Source organism: Pristiophorus japonicus, chromosome 1 (genome assembly GCF_044704955.1).
Source record: "Pristiophorus japonicus isolate sPriJap1 chromosome 1, sPriJap1.hap1, whole genome shotgun sequence".
Lineage (NCBI taxonomy): Eukaryota > Metazoa > Chordata > Chondrichthyes > Pristiophoridae > Pristiophorus > Pristiophorus japonicus.
In genome coordinates this window covers 306,670,162-306,692,320 of record NC_091977.1, presented here as the reverse complement: position 1 = coordinate 306,692,320, position 22,159 = coordinate 306,670,162, and the positions used below count along the sequence as shown (strand labels likewise).

Genomic DNA, 22,159 nt, shown 5'->3' with positions numbered 1-22,159 from the left:
AAGCTTAAATTTTATTGGTGAAGGATTCAGCCAGCCAACAGAGAGACTTTGGAAGTTTCTGTCTTTGAAAAAAAAAGCTACAAAATATAAGAACATAAGAATTTGGAACAGGAGTAGGCCATCTAGCCCCTTGAGCCTGCTCCGCCATTCAACAAGATCATGGCTGATCTGGCTGTGGACTCAGCTCCACTTACCTGCCCGCTCCCCGTAACCCTTAATTCCCTTATTGGTTAAGAATCTATCTATCTGTGACTTGAATACATTCAATGAGCTAGCCTCAACTGCTTCCTTGGGCAGAGAATTCCACAGATTCACAACCCTCTGGGAGAAGAAATTCCTTCTCAACTCGGTTTTAAATTGGCTCCCCCGTATTTTGAGGCTGTGTCCCCTAGTTCTAGTCTCCCTGACCAGTGGAAACAACCTCTCTGCCTCTATCTTGTCTATCCCTTTCACTATTTTAAATGTTTCTATAAGATCACCCCTCATCCTTCTGAAAAATTGATGCGATCAGAAGGAAGTATTGGCGACAGATGACTTAACTTTTGAGATTGCTTGTCAGACAGAGAGGTCGATGAGCATGGCCGAACAATATTCCCGAGAATTAAATAATGATTACGTTAGTCAGTCAACCGAGGTAAATCACCTGCAGGTTCAAAGTAAAAGACGGCCATGGCTGAAAGTCTCAGAAAATGCAAATTCTAACAGAGCATCGAAGTCATGCTATAGGTGCCTGGGACAACACATTGCTCAAACTTGTCCATACGTGAAGGCAGAGTGTTTCTTCTGCAGAAAGTCTGGGCATCTTGCGAAGGCATGCCGACTGAAGGGTAAACCAGTTTTTAAAGCTATGAGTCCAGCGTTCAAAGCTATGAGTAGAAATCTCAAAAGACTACACAGCATGGAAGAACAACAACAGGACGAGGAGATGTTAGAGTTACACGTCATCAGGAGCACGAGGTTAACGGACAGCGATTCGGAAAGCATCAAAATCCACATAGGTGTTGCGGGATCCAAGATACCAATGGAAATTGACACGGGTGCCTCCGTGAGTGTAGTAACGGAGTCACAGTACCGCGACAAATTGCGTGATTTCCAACTGGAGAAATCCAAGATAGAGCTGCGAGGCTACTCGGGAGAGAAAATTCCTTTAGTAGGTCGTATCACCGTATCGGTGAAATATAAAGATCAATTTCAGAACTTGCCTCTAATAGTAGTGAAAGGAGACAAGCCTGCCTTACTCGGAAGAAATTGGTTGAGCACATTGAAGTTGGATTGGAGTAAGATTTTCTGTGTGGAAGCGAGATTTTCATCAACGGATGAGCTTATCAAGTAGTATCTGAAGGTGTTCTGCGAAACGAGCAGTCCGATCCAAGGCTTCAAGGCGAGTGTCAGGGTACAGAAGGACGCTAGATCGGTTTACTACAAGCCACGTTCTGTACCATATGCACAGAAGGAGAAAGTTGAGCAAGAACTCAAAAGACTAGAGACTGAGAACATTATTTATAAGATAGATCGATGTAATTGGGCTACACCCACTGTTGTTGTACCCAAGTCTGATGGTAAAGTAAGATTGTGTGATGATTATAAGGTGACCGTAAACCAGGTTCTTGAGTGTAATGTCCCCAATACATTGCCGAATATAGAAGATTTGTTCACAACACTGACAGGTGGTCAGATCTTCTCAAAACTGGATCTTACGCATGCCTACTTACAGCTTGAACTAGATGAGGAGTCCAAGTCATGTTTGACTATAAATACTCATCTTGGCCTATACCGTTTGAAGTATCTTCCGCCCCTGCCATATTCCAAGGGGTGATGAACCAGATTTTGCAAGATATTGAAGGGGTAGTATGTAATTTGAATGACATACTAATTTCAGCACCAAATAAGCAAATTCATAATAAAATATTGAATGAAGTCCTCAAACGGCTAGAGAAGCACAGAGTACGAGTATCTGCTCGTAAGTGTGAGTTATTTAAAAACTCAGTGGAGTACTTAGGGTACAGAATAGACAAAGATGGGTTATATCCAACCATGGAAAAATTGTATGCGATTAGAAATGCACCCACTCCCAGGAATGTCACTGAACTTGGTTCATTCTTGGGTCTTTTGAACTATTATGGGAAGTTCCTACCAAATTTGGCTACAGTATTACATCCACTGAATGGACTTTTGAAAAAGCAGGTCCAGTGGAAGTGGTCAAAAGAATGCGAAACAGCATTCAAGGAGTGTAAAAACAAATTGGTAGAGAGCACCATGTTAGTTCACTACGACATATCTAAAGGAGATTAAGCTAGCATGTGATGCCTCTCCGTATGGAGTTGGGGCAGTAATCTCTCATGTATTAAGTAGTGGGGAGGAGAGACCAATTGCTTTTGTTTCACGCACTCTCAATGCCAGAGAGAGTAATTATGCTCAAATTGAAAGGGAAGCTTTGGCATTAATTTTTGGGGTCAAGAAGTTTCACAAATACTTGTATGGTCGTAAATTTACCATCGTTATGGACCATAAGCCCCTAACAGCAATCCTCCATCCAAAGTCCCCAGTTCCAACATTAGCTGCAGCCCGAATGCAGAGATGAGCTTTGATTTTGTCAGCATATACATATGATATTCAATATAGACGATCAGCTGATCACAGTAATGCTGATGCAATGCATAGATTACCTTCCCCATCACAAGTTACACCCGATAGGGAGGAAAATGTTCCTCAGGATGAACTGCGAATGAGTTCAGATTAGAGACCATGTTTGGAAGGTTCTGTTCGAGAGCGAAGGTATCCTCTTGGAAACAGAAAACAAGTGGTAAAGTTAAATTTGTAAATATGTATAAAAATGAAAGTTATTTATGATGTTTGTTATGATGGCTTTTTCATTAAGGAGGGAGAAGTGTAATGTCTGTAAGCTTGTAATGCTTGTAGCTCCACACTGTGGATGTGGATGTATTGTGTACTACAACTGTATAGTTAATCATTAAACAGAACAGGCTCTTTCTGGAAAGTTCCGAGAGAACAGCCTGCCATGTTAGGAAGCTGTGTGTGCTGTGCTCTGTGAAGATATCACAGAACTAAACTACAGAACCAGTGGGAACCTGTTCAACCTGCGCCGTCTCCAGGCCAGGTCCAAGACCACCCCAACCTGTATCGTCGAGCTACAGTACGCGGACGACGTCAGCGTCTGCGCACATAGAGGCTGAACTCCAAGACATGAGGCATACGAAAGCATGCGCATTAAGCAAAACATCCGTAAGACAAAGATCCTCCACCAGCCTGTCCTCACCGCACAGCACTGCCTCCCAGTCATCAACATCCACGGCGCGGCCCTGGACACTGTGGACCACTTCCCAAATCTCGGGAGCCTCCTAGCAACAAGAGCAGGCATCGACGATGAGCTCCAACACCGCCTCCAGTGTGCCTGTGCAGCCTTCGGCCGCCTGGGAAAAAGAGTGTTTGAAGGCCAGGCCCTCAAAACTGCCACCAAGCTCATGGTCTAAAGGGCTGTAGTAATACCCGCCCTCCTGTATGGCTCAGAGACATGGACCACGTACAGCAGACACCTCAATTTGTTGGAGAAATATCACCAACGATGTCTCCGCGAGATCCCATAAATTCCCTGGGAGGACAGGCGCACCAACATCAGCGTCCGCGTCCAGGCTAATAACCCCAGCATTGAAGCACTGACCAAACTCGATCAGCTCCGCTGGGCAGGCCACATAGTTTGCATGTCAGACACGAGACTCCCAAAGCAAGTGCTCTACTCGGAGCTCCTTCACGGCAAACGAGCCAAAGGTAGGCAGCGCAAATGCTACAAAGACACCCTCAAAACCTCCCTGATAAAGTGTGACATCCCCACTGACACCTGGGAGACCCTGGCACAGACCGCCATAAGTGGAGGAAGTGCATCCGAGAGGGTGCTGAGCACCTCGAGTCTCAACACCGAGAGCATGCAGAAATCAAGCGCAGACAGCGGAAAGAGCGTGTGGCAAACCGGTCCCACACACCCCTTCCCTCAACGACTATCTGTCCCACTTGTGAGAGTCTGTGGCTCTCGTACTGGACTGTTCAGCCACCAAAGAACTCATGTCAGGAGAGGAAGCAAGTCTTCCTCGATTCCGATAGACTGCCTATAATGATGATGGTGACCAGTAGCTGCACTGTTGGATGGAGCATAAATCAAGAAATAATGGTGGCTTGTAATAAAGGAACGGCAATAATCATGGGAGATTTTAACCTTCATATTGAGTGGACAAAGCAAATTGGCCAGGGTAGCCATGAGGAAGAGTCCATAGAGTGTATCCGGGATAGTTTTCTTGAACAGTACGTTGCGGAACCAACCAGGAGCAGACTATCTTAGATCTAGTACTGTGTAATGAGACAGGATTAATAAATGATCTTAGTAAAGGATCCTCTTGGAATGAGTGACCATACATGGTTGAATTTCAAATTCAGTTGGAGAGTGAGAAAGTTGATTCTCAAACCAGGTTCCTAAGCTTCAATAAATGGGACTACAAAGGTATGAGGGCAGAGTTGGCTAAAGGGGACTGGGAAAAGAGATTAAAGTATGGGACGGTTGATGAGTAGTGGCAGACATTTAAGGAGATATTTCATAACTCACAACAAAAATATATCCCAATGGGAAGGAAAGACTGTAAAAGAAGGGATAACCATCCGTGGTTAACTAAGGAAAGAAGGGATGGTATCAAATTGAAAACAAGGGCATACAATGTGGCCAAGACTAGTGGGAAGCCAGAGGATTGGGAAACTTTTAAAAGCCAGCAAAGAACGACTAAAAAAATAATAAAGAGAGGGAAGATAGATTATGAGAATAAACTAGCAAAAAATATAAAAACAGACAGTAAGAGTTTCTTCAGGTACATAAAAAGGAAGAGTGGCTAAAGTAAATGTTGGTCCCCTGGAGGATGAGACTGAAGAATTAATAATGGAGAACAGGGAAATGGTGAGACATTGAACAAATATTTTATATCGGTCTTCACGGTAGAAGACAGTAAAAACATCCCAATAGTGGATAATCAAGGGGCTATAGGGAGGAAGGAACATAATACAATCACTATCACGAATGAGTAGTACTTGGTAAAATAATGGGACTAAAGGCGGACAAGTCCCCTGGACCTGATGACTTACATCCTAAGGTCTTAAAAGAAGTGGCTGCAGAGATAGTGGATGCATTGGTTGTAATCTACCAAAATTCCCTGGATTCTGGGGCGGTCCCAGCAGATTGGAAAACCGCAAATGTAACACCCCTATTTAAAAAAAGGAGGCAGACAAAAAGCAGGAAACTATAGACCAGTTAGCCTAACATCTGTCATTGGGAAAATGCTGGAGTCCATTATTAAGGAAGCAGCAGTGGGACATTTGGAAAAGCATAATTCAATCAAACAGAGTCAGCATGGTTTTATGAAAGGGAAATCATGTTTGACAAATTTTCTGCAGTTCTTTGAGGATGTAATGAGCAAGGTGGATAAGGGGGAACCAGTGGATGTGGTGTATTTGGATTTCCAGAAGGTATTCGATAAGATGCCACATAAAAAGATTACTGCACAAGATAAAAGTTCACAGGGTTGGGGGTAATATATTAGCATGGAAAAGAGGATTGGCTAACTAGCAGAAAACAGACAGTCGGGATAAATGGGTCATTTTCCGGTTGGTAAACAGTGACTAGTGAGGTGCCGCAGGGATCGGTGCTGGGTCCTCAACTATTTATAATCTATATTAATGACTTGGTTGAAGGGACCGAGTGTAATGTAGCCAAGTTTGCTGATGATACAAAGATGGTGGGAAAGCAAATTGTGAGGAGGACACAAAAAATCTGCAAAGCGATATAGACAGGCTAAGTGAGTGGGCAAAAATTTGGAGTACAATGTGGGAAAATGTGAGGTTATCCACTTTGGCAGAAAAAATAGAAAAGCAAATTATAATTTAAATGGAGAAAAATTGCAAAATGCTGCAGTACAGAGGGACCTGGGGTCCTTGTGCATGAAACACAAAAAGTTGGCATGTAGGTACAACAAGTATTCAGGAAGGCAAATGAAATGTTGGTCTTTATTGCAAGGGGGATAGAGTATAAAAGCAGAGAAGTCCTGTTACAACTGTACAAGATATTGGTGAGGCCACACCTGGAGTACTGCATACAGTTTTGGTCTCCATATTTAAGGAAGGATATACTTCCATCGGAGGCTGTTCAGAGAAGGTTCACTTGGTTGATTCTGGAGATGAGGAGGTTGACTTATGAAGATAGGTTGAGTAGGTTGGGCTTCTACTCATTGGAGTTCAGAAGAATGAGAGGTGATCTTATTGAAACATATAATATAATGAGGTGGCTCGACAAAGTGGATGAAGAGAGGATATTTCCACTCATAGGGGAAACTAAAACAAGGGGACATAGTCTCAGAATAAGAGGCCGCCCAAATAAAACTGAGATGAGGAATTTCTTCTCTCAGAGTTGTAAATCTATGGAAATCTCTGCTCTAGAGAGCTGTGGAGGCTGGGTCATTGAATATATTTAAGACGGAGATAGACAGATTTTTGAGCGATAAAAGAGTAAAGAGTTATGGGGAGCGGGCAGGGAAGTGGAGCGGAGTCCATGATCAGATCAGCCATGATACTGAATGGTGGAGCAGGCTCGAGGGGCCAAATAGCCTACTCCTGCTCCTATTTTTTATGTTTTTATGTTCTTATGTTCAATTAGTCCCATTCCCCTTTCCCCGTGTGCCCATGGACCCAACCCCCAAACTTCAATTTAAAGGTCTGGTCTAAATGGGGCGGAATACTTGTAGAACTGAGCTCCGCCCTGTATTCAAATCAGTCTTACAACCTCTCCTAACCCAGGAAATTCAGGGTTTTTATGACTGTTGTGAGTGCTTTATAGGATTACTGTTATAACAGCTTTGCTTAACAGATGTCAGTGCTTATTAAAAGGTACCTTTGCTCTCAGGGCTGTTATGTCATAAATCATGTTTAATTTTACTCTGTACAAAATATAGTTTTCACATCTTGCTAAAAATTAGATTGAAATTATATCCAATGTTTTTTTAATCAAAGCTGACTAAAGTGACTGCCAAACTCCTGCGAGCTTTTGTATTGGTAACGTTTTTATCAACTCATCATCACAGGCAGTCCCTCGGAATCAAGGAAGACTTGCTTCCTCTCTTAGCATGAGTTCTGAGGTGGCTGTACAGTCCAATACGAGAACCACAGTCTCTGTCACAGGTGGGACAGATAGTCGTTGAGGGAAAGGGTGGGCAGGGAGCCTGGTTTGCCACATGCTCCTTCCGCTGCCCGCGCTTGATTTCTGCATGCTCTCGGTGACGATACTCGAGGAGCACAGCACCCTCCCGAATGCACTTCCTCCACTTAGGGCGGTCTATGGCAAGGGACTCCAAGGTGTCAGTGGGGAGGCTTTGAGGGTGTCCTTGTAACATTTCCTCTGCCCGCCTTTGGCTCGTTTTCCGTGGACGAGTTCCGAGTAGAGTGCTTGCTTTGGGAGTCTCGTGTCTGGCATGCGAACTATGTGGCCTGCCCAGCAGAGCTGATCAAGTGTGGTCAGTGCGACAATGCTGGGGATATTGGCTTGGACGAGGACGCGAATGTTTGTTCGTCTGTCCTCCCAGGGGATTTGCAGGATCTTGCGGAGACATCGTTGGTGGAATTTCTCCAGCGACTTGAGGTGTCTGCTGTACATGGTTCACATCTCTGAGCCATACATGACGGGTATTACTACGGCCCTGTGGACTATGAGCTTGGGTGACAGTTTTGAGGGACTGGTCTTCAAACACTCTTTTCCTCAGGTGGCCGAAGGCTGCACTGGCACACTGGAGGCGGTGTTGGATCTCGTCGTCAATGCCTGCTCTTGTTGATAGGAGGCTCCCGAGATAGGGGAAGTGGTCCACGTTGTCCAGGGCCACGCCATGGATCTTGATCTTTGGGGGGCAGTGCTGTGCGGCGAGGACAGGCTGGTGGAGGACTTTTGTCTTACTAATATTTAGCGTAAGGCCTATGCTTTCATATGCCTCGGTAAATACGACGACTATATCCTGGAGTTCAGTCTGTGTGTGTGCATAGGCGCAGGTGTCGTCCGCGTACTGTAGCTCAACAACAGCGATTGTTGTTGGAGTGGTCTTGGACCTGGCCTGGAGACAGCTTTTTTATTGGCAAAGTTTTTAGCAACTAAGTTATCACTGAGACACAGAAAGATTTAAAAAAATGATATACTTGTGCTTGGAACACACCTTTAATATATGTGCGCTAGAACTTCCACTTTTGTGTTTATCGCCCAAAAATCGGTGTTATTTCCGGCGTGGGCATTAAAAAAGGGTTTTCAGATCGCCGGCTTCTCGCCTAAACACCTAGTTTACATTTTTGAAAATGGCCATTGCCGCAAGCAATATCAAATGGGCGATGGCGTTAAATTTTTTTGACCTTCTGCTGTAAGGAGAAAGAAGCCCACCCCAAAGGCATACCAGAGGATATGGACCGAGATAGCAGAGTTGGTCTTGTCAGCGACCAACAAGGTGCGTGAGGGCAACCAATGTCGCAAGCGATGGAACGACCTTGTGGGATCCGCAAGAGTAAGTATTACATTGATTAACATATACTTAGGTATTTATATAATTTGATTTTTAACAGTCATGAGTGACTATCAGCAGATGTGAGGTCTTGCACTTTTACCGGGAATGTTTTACTCAAAGCCTGTGGTCACGGTATACGTCTTTAGGTAAAGAATGATAATAATCATAATAATCATGATTACATCTGTCGGTGATGTGTTGTATCAGTGTCTGTGACAGTACCTAGCAATGATATCATGCAATGATCTCATGCCATGTCGTCCTGTCACCTTTTACAGAAGGACCGGAACCAATGTCCTAGGGGGAGTGTTTGCTAGTGCTGTTGGGAGGAGTTCAACTAATATGGCAGGGGGATGGGAACCAATGCAGGGAGACAGAGGGAGACAAAAATGAGGCAAAAGCAAAAGACAGAAAGGAGATGAGAAAAAGTGGAGGGCAGAGAAACCCAAGGCAAAGAACAAAAAGGGCCACTGTACAGCAAAATTCTAAAAGGACAAAGGGTGTTAAAAAAGCAAGCCTGAAGGCTTTGTGTCTTAATGCAAGGAGTATCCGCAATAAGGTGGATGAATTAACTGTGCAAATAGATGTTAACAAATATGATGTGATTGGGATTACGGAGACGTGGCTCCAGGATGATCAGGGCTGGGAACTCAACATCCAGGGGTATTCAACATTCAGGAAGGATAGAATAAAAGGAAAAGGAGGTGGGGTAGCATTGCTGGTTAAAGAGGAGATTAATGCAATAGTTAGGAAAGACATTAGCTTGGATGATGTGGAATCTATATGGGTAGAGCTGCAGAACACCAAAGGGCAAAAAACGTTAGTGGGAGTTGTGTACAGACCTCCAAACAGTAGTAATGTTGGGGAGGGCATCAAACAGGAAATTAGGGGTGCATGCAATAAAGGTGCAGCAGTTATAATGGGTGACTTTAATATGCATATAGATTGGGCTAACCAAACTGGAAGCAATACGGTGGAGGAGGATTTCCTGGAGTGCATAAGGGATGGTTTTCTAGACCAATATGTCGAGGAACCAACTAGGGGGGAGGCCATCTTAGACTGGGTGTTGTGTAATGAGAGAGGACTAATCAGCAATCTCATTGTGCGAGGCCCCTTGGGGAAGAGTGACCATAATATGGTGGAATTCTGCATTAGGATGGAGAATGATACAGTTAATTCAGAGACCATGGTCCAGAACTTAAAGAAGGGTAACTTTGAAGGTATGAGGCGTGAATTGGCTAGGATAGATTGGCAAATGATACTTAAGGGGTTGACTGTGGATGGGCAATGGCAGACATTTAGAGACCGCATGGATGAATTACAACAATTGTACATTCCTGTCTGGCGAAAAATAAAAAAGGGAAGGTAGCTCAACCGTGGCTATCTAGGGAAATCACGGATAGTATTAAAGCCAAGGAAGTGGCATACAAATTGGCCAGAAATAGCAGCAAACCTGGGGACTGGGAGAAATTTAGAACTCAGCAGAGGAGGACAAAGGGTTTGATTAGGGCAGGGAAAATGGAGTACGAGAAGAAGCTTGCAGGGAACATTAAGGCGGATTGCAAAAGTTTCTATAGATATGTAAAGAGAAAAAGGTTAGTAAAGACAAACATAGGTCCCCTGCAGTCAGAATCAGGGGAAGTCATAACGGGGAACAAAGAAATGGCAGACCAATTGAACAAGTACTTTGGTTCAGTATTCACTAAGGAGGACACAAACAACCTTCCGGATATAAAAGGGGTCAGAGGGTCTAGTCGGGAGGAGGAACTGAGGAAAATCTTTATTAGTCGGGAAAATGTGTTGGGGAAATTGATGGGATTGAAGGCCAATAAATCCCCAGGGCCTGATGGACTGCATCCCAGAGTACTTAAGGAGGTGGCCTTGGAAATAGCGGATGCATTTACAGTCATTTTCCAACATTCCATTGACTCTGGATCAGTTCCCATCGAGTGGAGGGTAGGCAATGTAACCCCACTTTTTAAAAAAGGAGGGAGAGAGAAAACAGGGAATTATAGACCGGTCAGCCTGACCTCAGTAGTGGGTAAAATGATGGAATCAATTATTAAGGATGTCATAGCAGCACATTTGGAAAATGGTGACATGATAAATCCATGCTGACTTGGACCTGTGAAGGGGAAATCATGTTTGACAAATCTTCTGGAATTTTTTGAGGATGTTTCCAGTAAAGTGGACAAAGGAGAATCAGTTGATGTGGTATATTTGGACTTTAGAAGGCTTTCGACAAGGTCCCACACAAGAGATTAATGTGCAAAGTTAAAGCACATGGAATTGGGGGTAGTGTGCTGACGTGGATTGAGAACTGGTTGTCAGACAGGAAGCAAAGAGTAGGAGTAAATGGGTACTTTTCAGAATGGCAGGCAGTGACTCGTGGGGTACCGCAAGGTTCTGTGCTGGGGCCCCAGCTGTTTACATTGTACATTAATGATTTAGACGAGGGGATTAAACGTAGTATCTCCAAATTTGCGGATGACACTAAGTTGGGTGACAGTGTGAGCTGCGAGGAGGATGCTATGAAGCTGCAGAGTGACTTGGATAGGTTAGGTGGGTGGGCAAATGCATGGCAGATGAAGTATAATGTGGGATAAATGTGAGGTTATCCACTTTGGTGGTAAAAACAGAGAGACAGACTATTATCTGAATGGTGACAGATTAGGAAAAGGGAAGGTGCAACGAGACCTGGGTGTCATGGTACATCAGTCATTGAAGGTTGGCATGCAGGTACAGCAGGCGGTTAAGAAAGCAAATGGCATGTTGGCCTTCATAGCGAGGGGATTGGAGTACAGGGGCAGGGAGGTGTTGCTACAGTTGTACAGGGCCTTGGTGAGGCCACACCTGGAGTATTGTGTACAATTTTGGTCTCCTAACTTGAGGAAGGACATTCTTGCTATTGAGGGAGTGCAGCAAAGATTCACCAGACTGATTCCCGGGATGGTAGGACTGACCTATCAAGAAAGACTGGATCAACTGGGCTTGTATTCACTGGAGTTCAGAAGAATGAGAGGGGACCTCATAGAAACGTTTAAAATCCTGACGGGTTTAGACAGGTTAGATGCAGGAAGAATGTTCCCAATGTTGGGGAAGTCCAGAACCAGGGGTCACAGTCCAAGGATAAGGGGTAAGCCATTTAGGACCGAGATGAAGAGAGACTTCTTCACCCAGAGTGTGGTGAACCTGTGGAATTCTCTGCCACAGAAAGTGGTTGGGGCCAATTCACTAAATATATTCAAAAGGGAGTTAGATGAAGTCCTTACTACTCGGGGGATCAAGGGGTATGGCGAGAAAGGCGGAAGGTGGTACTGAAGTTTCATGTTCAGCCATGAACTCATTGAATGGTGGTGCAAGCTAGAAGGGCTGAATGGCCTGCTCCTGCACCTATTTTCTATGTTTCTATGTTTCCAAGCTATCGACGATGAGGCCCATGCAGAGGCGAACGGGTGGGGGGCCACCAGTCCCCAGCAACATCACAGAAATGGAGGAGCGAGTGCTCGCACTCGTGGGGAAGCACCTCCGGACAACCACAGAGAGCATGTGCAGACCCTGAAGTGATGCCACGTAAGTAAAGCTTACACCATTGCGTCATGTAAAGTCTATAGATGGCACACCAACTCATATCCAAACAATTATATATGATAGATGATTTCTAAAAGTGTCATAGAAATAATGGTGGCCTAATGAAAACCATTGCAATGCACAATGTCTTGATGGTCACGAAATGTGATGTCTGCGATGATTTTGAGAGCGGTGGTGCTTTTGTTGTGCATATGCTGTGTGTAGCGTTGGAGTCACCTTGTCACCCTCGCACCCCTTCTCCTCTAATAACCTCATTTGTGTTTTGCAGCTCAGCCAGCAGCACGGCCCCAGGCAAGACCACAGTGGCCAGAAGGTGGGGGAGCGGGGCAGGAGTCGGCGGACGATCCTACTACATCTGGTGCTGAGGAGCTCCGATTCTCGCCCATCTATCTGCTGTGTCTGTTCTCGACGGATGAGAGCTCGGACTTCGAAGAACCTGCATCGCCAAGCTCCAGAAGCCATTCCACCCAAAGGCCATCTAGTGTCCTCCAGTCATTACCGCCTCCACTCTCAAGGTACCGGCCCCAAGCACCTCTCCACAGGGCACCCAATTTGTCCCAGGACGGCGCCGACCCCGCAGAGGCCTCGTGGACGCGGCAGGTCTGTTCCACAAGCATGACATGACAGCGGAGAGATGCTACAGTTGTCCAGGAGGACTGTAGACATTGGTAACCAGCTCATCAAATCATTGGGGGGCATATCCCAACAGCTGGCCACCATGACCGAGTACACTCCGCGCATGGCGGAGTCCCTGGATGCGATAGCCAGGAACACTGCTGCCTTGGGCCTCCCAGTGGACCCCGAGCGTGGCAATCCACCCCTAGGTTCCGCACCACCATTGCGAACGACAGATGAGAGCAAGGACCAAGATCCTGCTTCTGCATCAGAGAATTTTCCCCCTCGGCATCCCCCGCTCCCATATACGTGCAACTGCCGCATCTGCCTTCATCCTCCCCAATGAGGCACCGCCTGAGGAGCTCCTTGGCCAGGTGCCGTGGAGCGAGGAAGGGAAGGGGTAGAGGTGGGGAGAAGGAGAGGGGGGAAAGAAAGTGAGGTGCATGTCCGCAGGTGATGGCTGTGTTATAACTCCATCTGGGTGTATGCAATTTGTTGCAATGTATGGGGGCTGGGGACCATGCCCCTGCTTTGCCTTTGTATTCTGTGTTGCTGGACATGGTGAATATGTGATTTATGTCAATGGTGGAAAAAGTGGGGTGTGGCGGGTGGTTGGGTGTTATTGGCTGTGATACTTATAATTTCAGACCAATGTTGGTATTAAACTTTTGTTTTTGACCATAACCTTGTTGCGCATTGAATCAACGTAAACTTTAACTGTCATTAAGGTGATGGGCACCACTGATGTCTGAGCTGCACACCTCATCATTATAGGCAGTCCCTCGGAATCGAGGAAGACTTGCTTCCACTCTTAAAATGAGTTCTTAGGTGGCTGAACAGTCCAATACGAGAACCACAGTCTCTGTTACAGGTGGGACAGATAGTCGTTGGGGGAAGGGTGGGTGGGACTGGTTTGCCGCACGCTCTTTCCGCTACCTGCGCTTGATTTCTGCATGCTCTCAGCGCTGATACTTGAGGTGCTCAGCGCCCTCCGGATGCACTTCCTCCACTTAGGGCGGTCTTTGGCCAGGGTCTCCCAGATGTCAGTGGGGATGTTGCACTTTATCAGGTAGGCTTTGAGGTTGTCCTTGAAATGTTTCCACTGCCCACCTCTGGCTCGTTTGCCGAGTAGAGCGCTTGCTTTGAGAGTCTCGTGTCTGGCATGCGAACTATGTGGCCTGCCCAGCGGAGCTGATCAAGTGTGGTCAGTGCTTCAATGCTGGGGATGTTGGCCTGGTCAAGGACGCTAATGTTGGTGTGTCTGTCCTTCCAGGGGATTTGTAGGATATTGCAGAGACACCGCTGGTGGCATTTCTCCAGCGACTTGAGGTGTCTACTGTATATGGTCCATGTCTCTGAGCCATACAGGAGGGCGGGTATTGCTACAGCCCTGGAGACCATGAGCTTGGTGGCAGTTTTGAGGGCCTGGTCTTCAAACACTCTTTTCCTCAAGCGGCCGAAGGCTGCACTGGCGCACTGGAGGCGGTGTTGAATCTTGTCGTCAATGCCTGCTCTTGTTGATAAGAGGCTCCCGAGGTATGGGAAGTGGTCCACGTTGTCCAGGGCCACACTGTGGATCTTGATGATTGGGGGGTAGTGCTGTGCGGCAAGGACAGAGAGAAATTGGGGAAATAAGGGGATTTTGTCCCGTATGGGGCACAACGGACATGATTTTTGCAGCGCAATAGTTGCAGGAAAAATGCCAGCCCTTATACATGGCCTTCTTCAACCTTACAAAGGCCTTTGACACTGTCAACCGAGGGTCTATGGAGTGTCCTCCTCAGTTTCGGATGCCCCCAAATGTTCATCGCCATCCTCCGCCTGCTCCACGACGACATGCAGGCCGTGATCCTTACAAACGAATCCATCATAGACCCAATCCACGTCCGGACCGGGGTCAAACAGGGCTGTGTCATCGCCCCAACCCTCTTCTCAATCTTCCTCACAGTCAACAAGCTCCCCACTGGAGTGGAACTAAACTACAGAACCAGTGGGAATCTGTTCAACCTTCGCCGTCTCCAGGCCAGGTCCAAGACCACCCCAACCTCTTCGTCGAGCTAAAGTACGCAGACGAAGCCTGCGTATGCGCACATCTTAACCACTTGGAAGCTAAGTATCACTTGGGCAGAGCGTAGAGAGAAAAATCGGATAGGGAGAATCACACACCACTAACCGAGATTGCCTGATTTTGCTTCTCTTTAAATGGAAGCAAAACCAGGTGGCATCCCTTAGCATCAGGTAGGATTCTCCCAGTCTAATTTTCCTCTCTGCAGTCCACCCTCTGCCCAGGCGGTAAAGACAAAAATGTATTGTTAATTTGCTATGCTGAACTTTGCTTATTTACAGACTTTACCTGGTTTATTCACAGGCGATGGCGGGAGGAAGCTTGCAGGCATAGTCCGCAGACGATTATTCTGAACAGCAAGCAGGAATGGTTCTTTTATGTGCTCTGTTGAAGAGAAATTGGCATCCACTTTTAGTGATGATAGATAGAGCCAGCAATAAGAGTGATTTCAGGAGTCTAATCTAAACTCCAGTTTTAGTTCGATTTTATGCTTGTTACTATGATCATGGCCATCTGTACACCATCATGGACTTCATCGGTAAATGGATTCATAACAACAGAACCATTGATAATTTAACCACAATATTAAATATATTATACTGGGTTTCCACAACATAGTTTTTATGCAAGAAATTTGAAGTTGGCTACTTGCCCCTTAAAGGTAATTTTATGAAATCGCACTCTCGATGGGGGCCTCAACCACTTGGAGCGCGCGTTCCCTACATTACAACAGTGATTACAATTAAAAAGTACTTTGTGATGTCTTGAAGTTGTGAAAGGTGCTATATAAATGCAAGTTCTTTCTTTCTCTATAATCAAGAATTTGGATGCATGCTCATCATCATTCCCTGTACATTCATTTTATGGAGGTATAATTGTAGGAGTGCACTTTCTACTATGTGCTTCCAGCGGCCAGTTTTGCCACCAAAAGTGTGATTTTGTGAAATTTCCCTATTATGTTTTGATAAAGATAAACCCAAGCACATGCTGGTAGTGAGGTCAGAGATCTGGGAGGGAGTCAACAATTTACACCCTCCGTCATGGGCGACATAAGACCTAAAAAGACCAGGAGCACTGGAGGGAAAATAAAAAGATTCAAACAGGCAGGGTCAAAAAATAAGACATCCCGTTGTACCTGGAAGCTGTGGATAGATTTTCTCAATCATGTAGTCTTTAAGACGTCTTGGCATTTCCCCTCTGATGTCCACTAACACTCGTGTTTCATTAGATGAAATTTGGTAGATAAGAATAGGGCTAGGGTTGGCAAGAATGAGTTCTGCATGGTTCGGTTTGAATTGTGGTGAGTCCTTTAACCATAAACACAGACATTAAATAGCAGCCCCATACTTTTTCTATTTAACATAATTTTTCTTTGAAATTAGTTGATTTTTAAAAAGTGCCATTGACAGTGGCAGTGGTTGTTTTAGTTCATCATCAGTACCTTTTGTTAAGAAAATTTCACAGTTGCAAGGGATTATCATTGGCTTTAATACATTCAGCCTCTTTAAAGTTGAAAACAACAATTAGAAAATAACTTACTAAACACTAAAGACGAAAAATTGAATGGAATAGCGCCACACATTAGCGCCCGAGAGGAAAGCCTTGCGGGTTCTGCAAGAAACATTTAAAGCTCCATGCCAGATTTTCAGTTCTGTGTTCCATCCAGGCAGTAAAGATAAAAATCTACCCTGGGTCATTTTAATATTTGGGACAAGCAGCCCATGCCTAAGTAGGTCCACCCGAGTGCCTGGTAGAAAATCAGAGCGGCACCTTGGCACTCCAATTGGGAATGCCAGTGGCCCTTGTCAGGCTGAAGATGAAATGGCCAAATTCCTTCTGCACTGCAACATATTTGGAAGGTCTAGTACCAAACCCAGCTGGGCCGAAGGATGATATGCTGGGTGGAGGAAAGCCAGAAAATGCACCCTGCCTTTCCCCCAAAGCTGGCTATGAAGGTTATGGGCAGGTGGAAAATAAATCTTCTGCTTGAAAAATCTTCTAGAATTTGTTGAGGATGTAACTGATAGAGTGGACAAGGGAGAACCAGTGGATGTGGTATATTTGGACTTTCAAAAGGCTTGAGAAGTTCCCACACAAGAGATTGGTGTGCAAAATTAAAGCACATGGTATTGGGGGTAATGTACTGACGTGGATAGAGAACTGGTTGGCAGACAGGAAGCAGAGGGTCAGGATAAACGGGTCCTTTTCAGAATGGCAGGCAGTAACTAATGGGGTGCCGCAGGCCCCAGTGATGGGACCCTAGCTATTTACAATATACATCAATGATTTAGATGAAGGAACTGAGTGTAATATCTCCAAGTTTGCAGATGACACTAAGCTGGGTGGCGGTGTGAGCTGTGAGGAGGATGCTAAGAGGCTGCATGGTGACTTGGACAGGTTAGGTGAGTGGGCAAACGCATGGCAGATGCAATATAATGTGGATAAATGTGAGGTTATCCACTTTGGTGGCAAAAACACGAAGGCAGATTATAATCTGAATGGCAGCAGATTAGGAAAAGGGGAGGTGCAACGAGACCTGGGTCTCATGGTACATCAGTCATTGAAAGTTGGCATGCAGGTACAGCAGGCGGTGAAGGCGGCAAATGGTATGTTGGCTTTCATAACTAGGGGATTTGAGTATAGGAGCAGGGAGGTCTTACTGCAGTTGTACAGGGCCTTAGTGAGGCCTCACCTGGAATATTGTGTTCAGTTTTGGTCTCCTAATCTGAGGAAGAATGTTCTTGCTATTGAGGGAGTGCAGCGAAGGTTCACCAGACTGATTCCCGGATGGCAGGACTGACATATGAGGAGAGACTGGATCGACAGGGCCTGTATTCACTGGAGTTTAGAAGGATGAGAGGGGATCTCATAGAAACATAAAATTCTGGCAGGACTGGACAGGTTAGATGCAGGAAGAATGTTCCCGATGTTGGGGAAGTCCAGAACCAGGGGACATAGTCTAAGGATAGGGGGTAAGCCATTTAGGACTGAGATAAGGAGAAACTTCTTCATTCAGAGAGTTGTTAACCTGTGGAATTCCCTGCCGCAGAGAGTTGTTGATGCCAGCTCATTGGATATATTCAAGAGGGAGTTAGATATGACCCTTACGGCTAAAGGGATCAAGGAGTATGGAGAGAAAGCTGAAAGGGGTACTGAGGTGAATGATCAGCCATGATCCTATTGAATGGCAGTGCGGGCTCGAAGGGCCGAATGGCCTACTCCTGCACCTATTTTCTATGTTTCTATGTAAACCCTCCCCTCACTGGTCAGAATTTGGGGTGTGGCGTCCCTGGGGCAGAAACCTGGAGGATGAGAAAAATAGGGCTCGTTAGTTATTTTTAAATATGTGAATCTCCCAAGGGGATGAAATGTCAATTTTATGGCCTATAGGCCTGAGTTATATCTTGTGAATTTGGAAGGAGATTGGAGAAACGCCATTGCTCCAGGGTTTGCTCTGATCTTCCACTCCACTGAAGTTACAAAGGACATTGGCCGGCAATTCTACCCCAGCATCTTTTACTAAACTGTTACTACGAACTAATGCCGATTTAGTAAAAAACTTTTTTTTTTTTTTACACACACACACACACACACACACACACACACACACACACACACACACACACACAGGAAAACACCCGTCCCCACCCCTCCCATCCCAAAGTACCCACCCACCACCACTCTGATTCCATTTACCAAGCAGCTGGTGATATATCACAGATATAGGTATGACATCTGACACTCCAGCTGAATTGCAGATGATAAAGGGTGATGGGGGAGTATCTTTTTCTCTGGTCACTAATGTCAATGTGCGTATGAAACCCTGGAATCCTATCTTAAAAGCATACCACCTTTTCACTTACATTAGCAAATAGTGGAACATATTGTTTTAGAAAGAAAATGGATAGAGCAGCTGGACCAGATGATATCCACCAAAGGGTCTTCAGGGAGTTGGGACATAAGAATATAAGAATTAGGAGCAGGAGCCCCTCGCGCCTACTCCGCCATTAAATAAGATCATGGCTGATCTTCTACCTCAACTCCACTTTCCTGCATGATCCCTATAACCCTTGACTCCCTTAATATTCAAAAATCTATCGATCTCTGACTTGAATATACTCAATGACTGAGCATCCACAGCCCTCTGGGGTAGAGAATTCCAAAGATTCACCACCCTCTGAGTGAAGAAATGTCTCCTTATCTCAGGCCGAAATGGCTGACCCTTATTCTGAGACTGTGATCCTTGGTTTTCGACTCCCCAGTCAGGCGAAAGATCCTCCTTGCATCTACCCTGTCAAGCCCTGTAAGAATTTTGTATGTTTTAATGAGATCACCTCTCATGTGCTATGCAAGCCCCTAGCCTGTATTTTTAATAGCTCACTGCATTCTCGACTGGAAGGAGGCTAATGTAGTTCCCATCTTTAAAAAGGTGACTATAGGCCCATTAGTTTGACATCAGTAACAGGCAAGATGCTTGAGGGAATCATTAGGAATGCAATATATGAATGTTTGCATATAGAGGGACATATTAGGGACACCCAAAATGGCTTCATTAAAAAGGTCATGTCTTGCAAATCTAATTGTATTTTTTGAAGAACTTAAAAAGTTGGTGGATGAGGGAAGTCCAGGAGACATTGTCTGTTATATATGTGTAAACCTGTATATACCTTGTACAGCCACCAGAGGGCTCATCCCCTGGAGTCCCAAGGGATCCCACAATCCCTTGGGAACACTGGTACTTAAGAAGGCCTCACAGGCTGGAGAGGCACTCTGGAGACCTGCAATAAAAGACTACGGTCACACTTTACTTTGAGCTCACAGTATCTAGTCAGACTCTTTATTCATACATAACAACTGGGGACGAGATACAGATGATGAACCCAATGATGCAGAGAACAGTAAGCATCCTGGCGAAATTTTTGGAGGGAGATGATTGGGAAACCTTTGTGGAGCGACTCGACCAATAATTCATGGCCAACGAGCTGGAAGGAGAAGCGAATGCTGCCAAACAAAGGACGATTCTTCTCACCGTCTGCGGGGCACCAATGTATGGCCTCATGAAAAATCTGCTTGCTCCAGCGAAACCCACAGAGAAATCATACGATGATTTGTGCACACTGGTCAGGGAGCACCTGAACCTGAAGGAAAGCATTCTGATGGCGAGGTATCGGTTCTACACCTACAAAAGGTCTGAAGGCCAGGAAGTGGCGAATTATGTCGCCGAGCTGCGACGCCTTGCAGGACATTGTGAATTTGAAGGACATTTGGAGCACATGCTCAGGGACTTCATCACACTTGGCATTGGCCATGAAGTGATACTTCGCAAACTTTTGACTGTAGAGACCTCAACCTTGAGTAAAGCCATATGATAGCCCAGGCGTTCATTGCCACCAGTGACAATACTAATCAAATCTCTCAGCACACAAGTGCTGCTAAAAGTACTGTGAACAAAGTGATGTTGTTTTCAAATCGCAACATACAGGGTAGGCCCCACATGCCTGCAGCTGCACGTCTGCAGATGTCTCAGAGTCCACCATCAAGGGTGATGAATGCAAGGCCATTAACACCTTATGGCGCTGCGAGGGTGATCATCGTTTCCATTCATGCCGCTTCAAAGGGTACGTTTGCAAGGGCTGTGGAACAATGAGATACCTCCAACGTATGTGCAGGCGAGTTGCAAACTCTGCTACTCCTGCAAACCACCAGGTTGCAGAGGAGGACAGATCCACGGCGGATCACAACGAACCAGAGTGTCAGACCGAGGAGGCAGAGGTATATGGGGTGCATACATTTACCACAAAGTGTCTCCCGATAATGCTGAAGGTTGAATTAAATGGACTCCCGGCGTCAATGGAGCTGGACACGGGCACGGGCTAGTCCATTATGAGCAAAAAGACTTTCGATAAATTGTGGTGCAGCAAGGCCCCAAGGCCAGTCCTGCCTCCCATTTGCACTAAACTGAGAATTTACACAAAGGAACAGATTCCCGTAATCGGCAGCGCTACTGGAAGGGTCTTCTACGATGGAGCGATGCACAAGCTACCACTCTGGGTGGTACCAGGCGATGGTCCCACGCTATTCGGCAGGAGCTGGCTGGGAAAGATACGCTGGAACTGGGACGATGTCCGAGCGCTCTCGGCCGTTGACGACACTTTGTGTGCCCAGGTCTTAAACAAGTTCCCCTTGCTGTTCGAACCAGGCATCGGGAAGTTCCAAGGAGCAAAAGTGTAGATCCATTTGATTCCGGGGGCGCGACCCATCCATCACAACGTGAGAGCAGTACCGTACATGATGAGAGAGGGTGGAGATCGAGCTGCATCGGCTGCAATGAGAGGGCATCATTTCGCCGATTGAATTGAACGAGTGGACCAGTCTGATTGTTCCAGTCCTGAAGGGAGACGGCACCGTCAGAATCTGTGGCGATTACAAAGTAACTATCAATTGTTTCTCCCTGTAGGATCAATACCCTCTACCAAAGGCAGGCAACCTATTTGCGATGCTGATGGGAGGAAAGGCATTCACGAAGCTGGACTTGACCTCGGCCTATATGACGCAGGACTGGAGGAATCATCAAAGGGCCTCACCAGCATCAACACGCACAAAGGGCTCTTTATTTACAACAGATGTCCATTTTGATATCGATCAGCCGCAGTGATATTCCAGAGAAACATGGAAGGCTTACTGAAGTCGGTCCCGCACACGGTGGTCTTCCAGGACGACATCTTGGCTACAGGTCGGGACACAGTCGAGCATCTGCAGAACCTGGAGGAGGTTCTTAGTTGACTCAACCACATGGGGCTCAGGTTAAAACGCTCGAAGTGTGTTTTCCTGGCACCTGAAGTGGAGTTCCTGGGGGGAAGAATTGCGGTAGACGGAATCAGGCCCACCGATTCGAAGACAGAGGCAATCGAGAAGGCACTGAGACCACAGAATGTGACGGATCTGCGGTCGTTTCTAGGACTCCTGAACTACTTTGGTAACTTCTTACCAGGTCTCAGCACACTGTTAGAACCACTGCACGCCTTACTGCGTAAAGGAGATATATGGGTATGGGATAAAAGCCAAGAAAATGCCTTTGTAAAAGCTAGAAAATTGTTATGCTCAAACAAATTGTGTTGTATGATCAACGTAAGCGTTTGGTACGAGCATGTGATGCATCGTTGTATGGCATCAGGTGTGTATTACAACAAGCTAATGAATCTGGGAAATTGCAACCGGTTGCTTATGTATCCGGAAGTCTGTCTAAAGCTGAGAGAGCCGACAGCATGATTGAAAAAAAAGCGTTAGCGTGTGTCTATGGGGTAAA

The 22,159-nt window shown here is 45.9% G+C and overlaps 1 protein-coding gene across 1 annotated transcript in view; it reads right to left on the bottom strand.

Moving 5' to 3' along the window:
* Nucleotides 1-22,159, bottom strand: part of sqlea (squalene epoxidase a) — a 46,327-nt gene that overhangs the window by 10,116 nt on the left and 14,052 nt on the right. The window contains exons 7-8 of the mRNA XM_070888534.1: nucleotides 15,989-16,160; nucleotides 15,142-15,237 (exon numbers count right to left, since the gene is read on the bottom strand). Coding sequence (XP_070744635.1) covers nucleotides 15,142-15,237; nucleotides 15,989-16,160 — 268 coding nt within the window. The remainder of the gene's footprint in view (nucleotides 1-15,141; nucleotides 15,238-15,988; nucleotides 16,161-22,159) is intronic.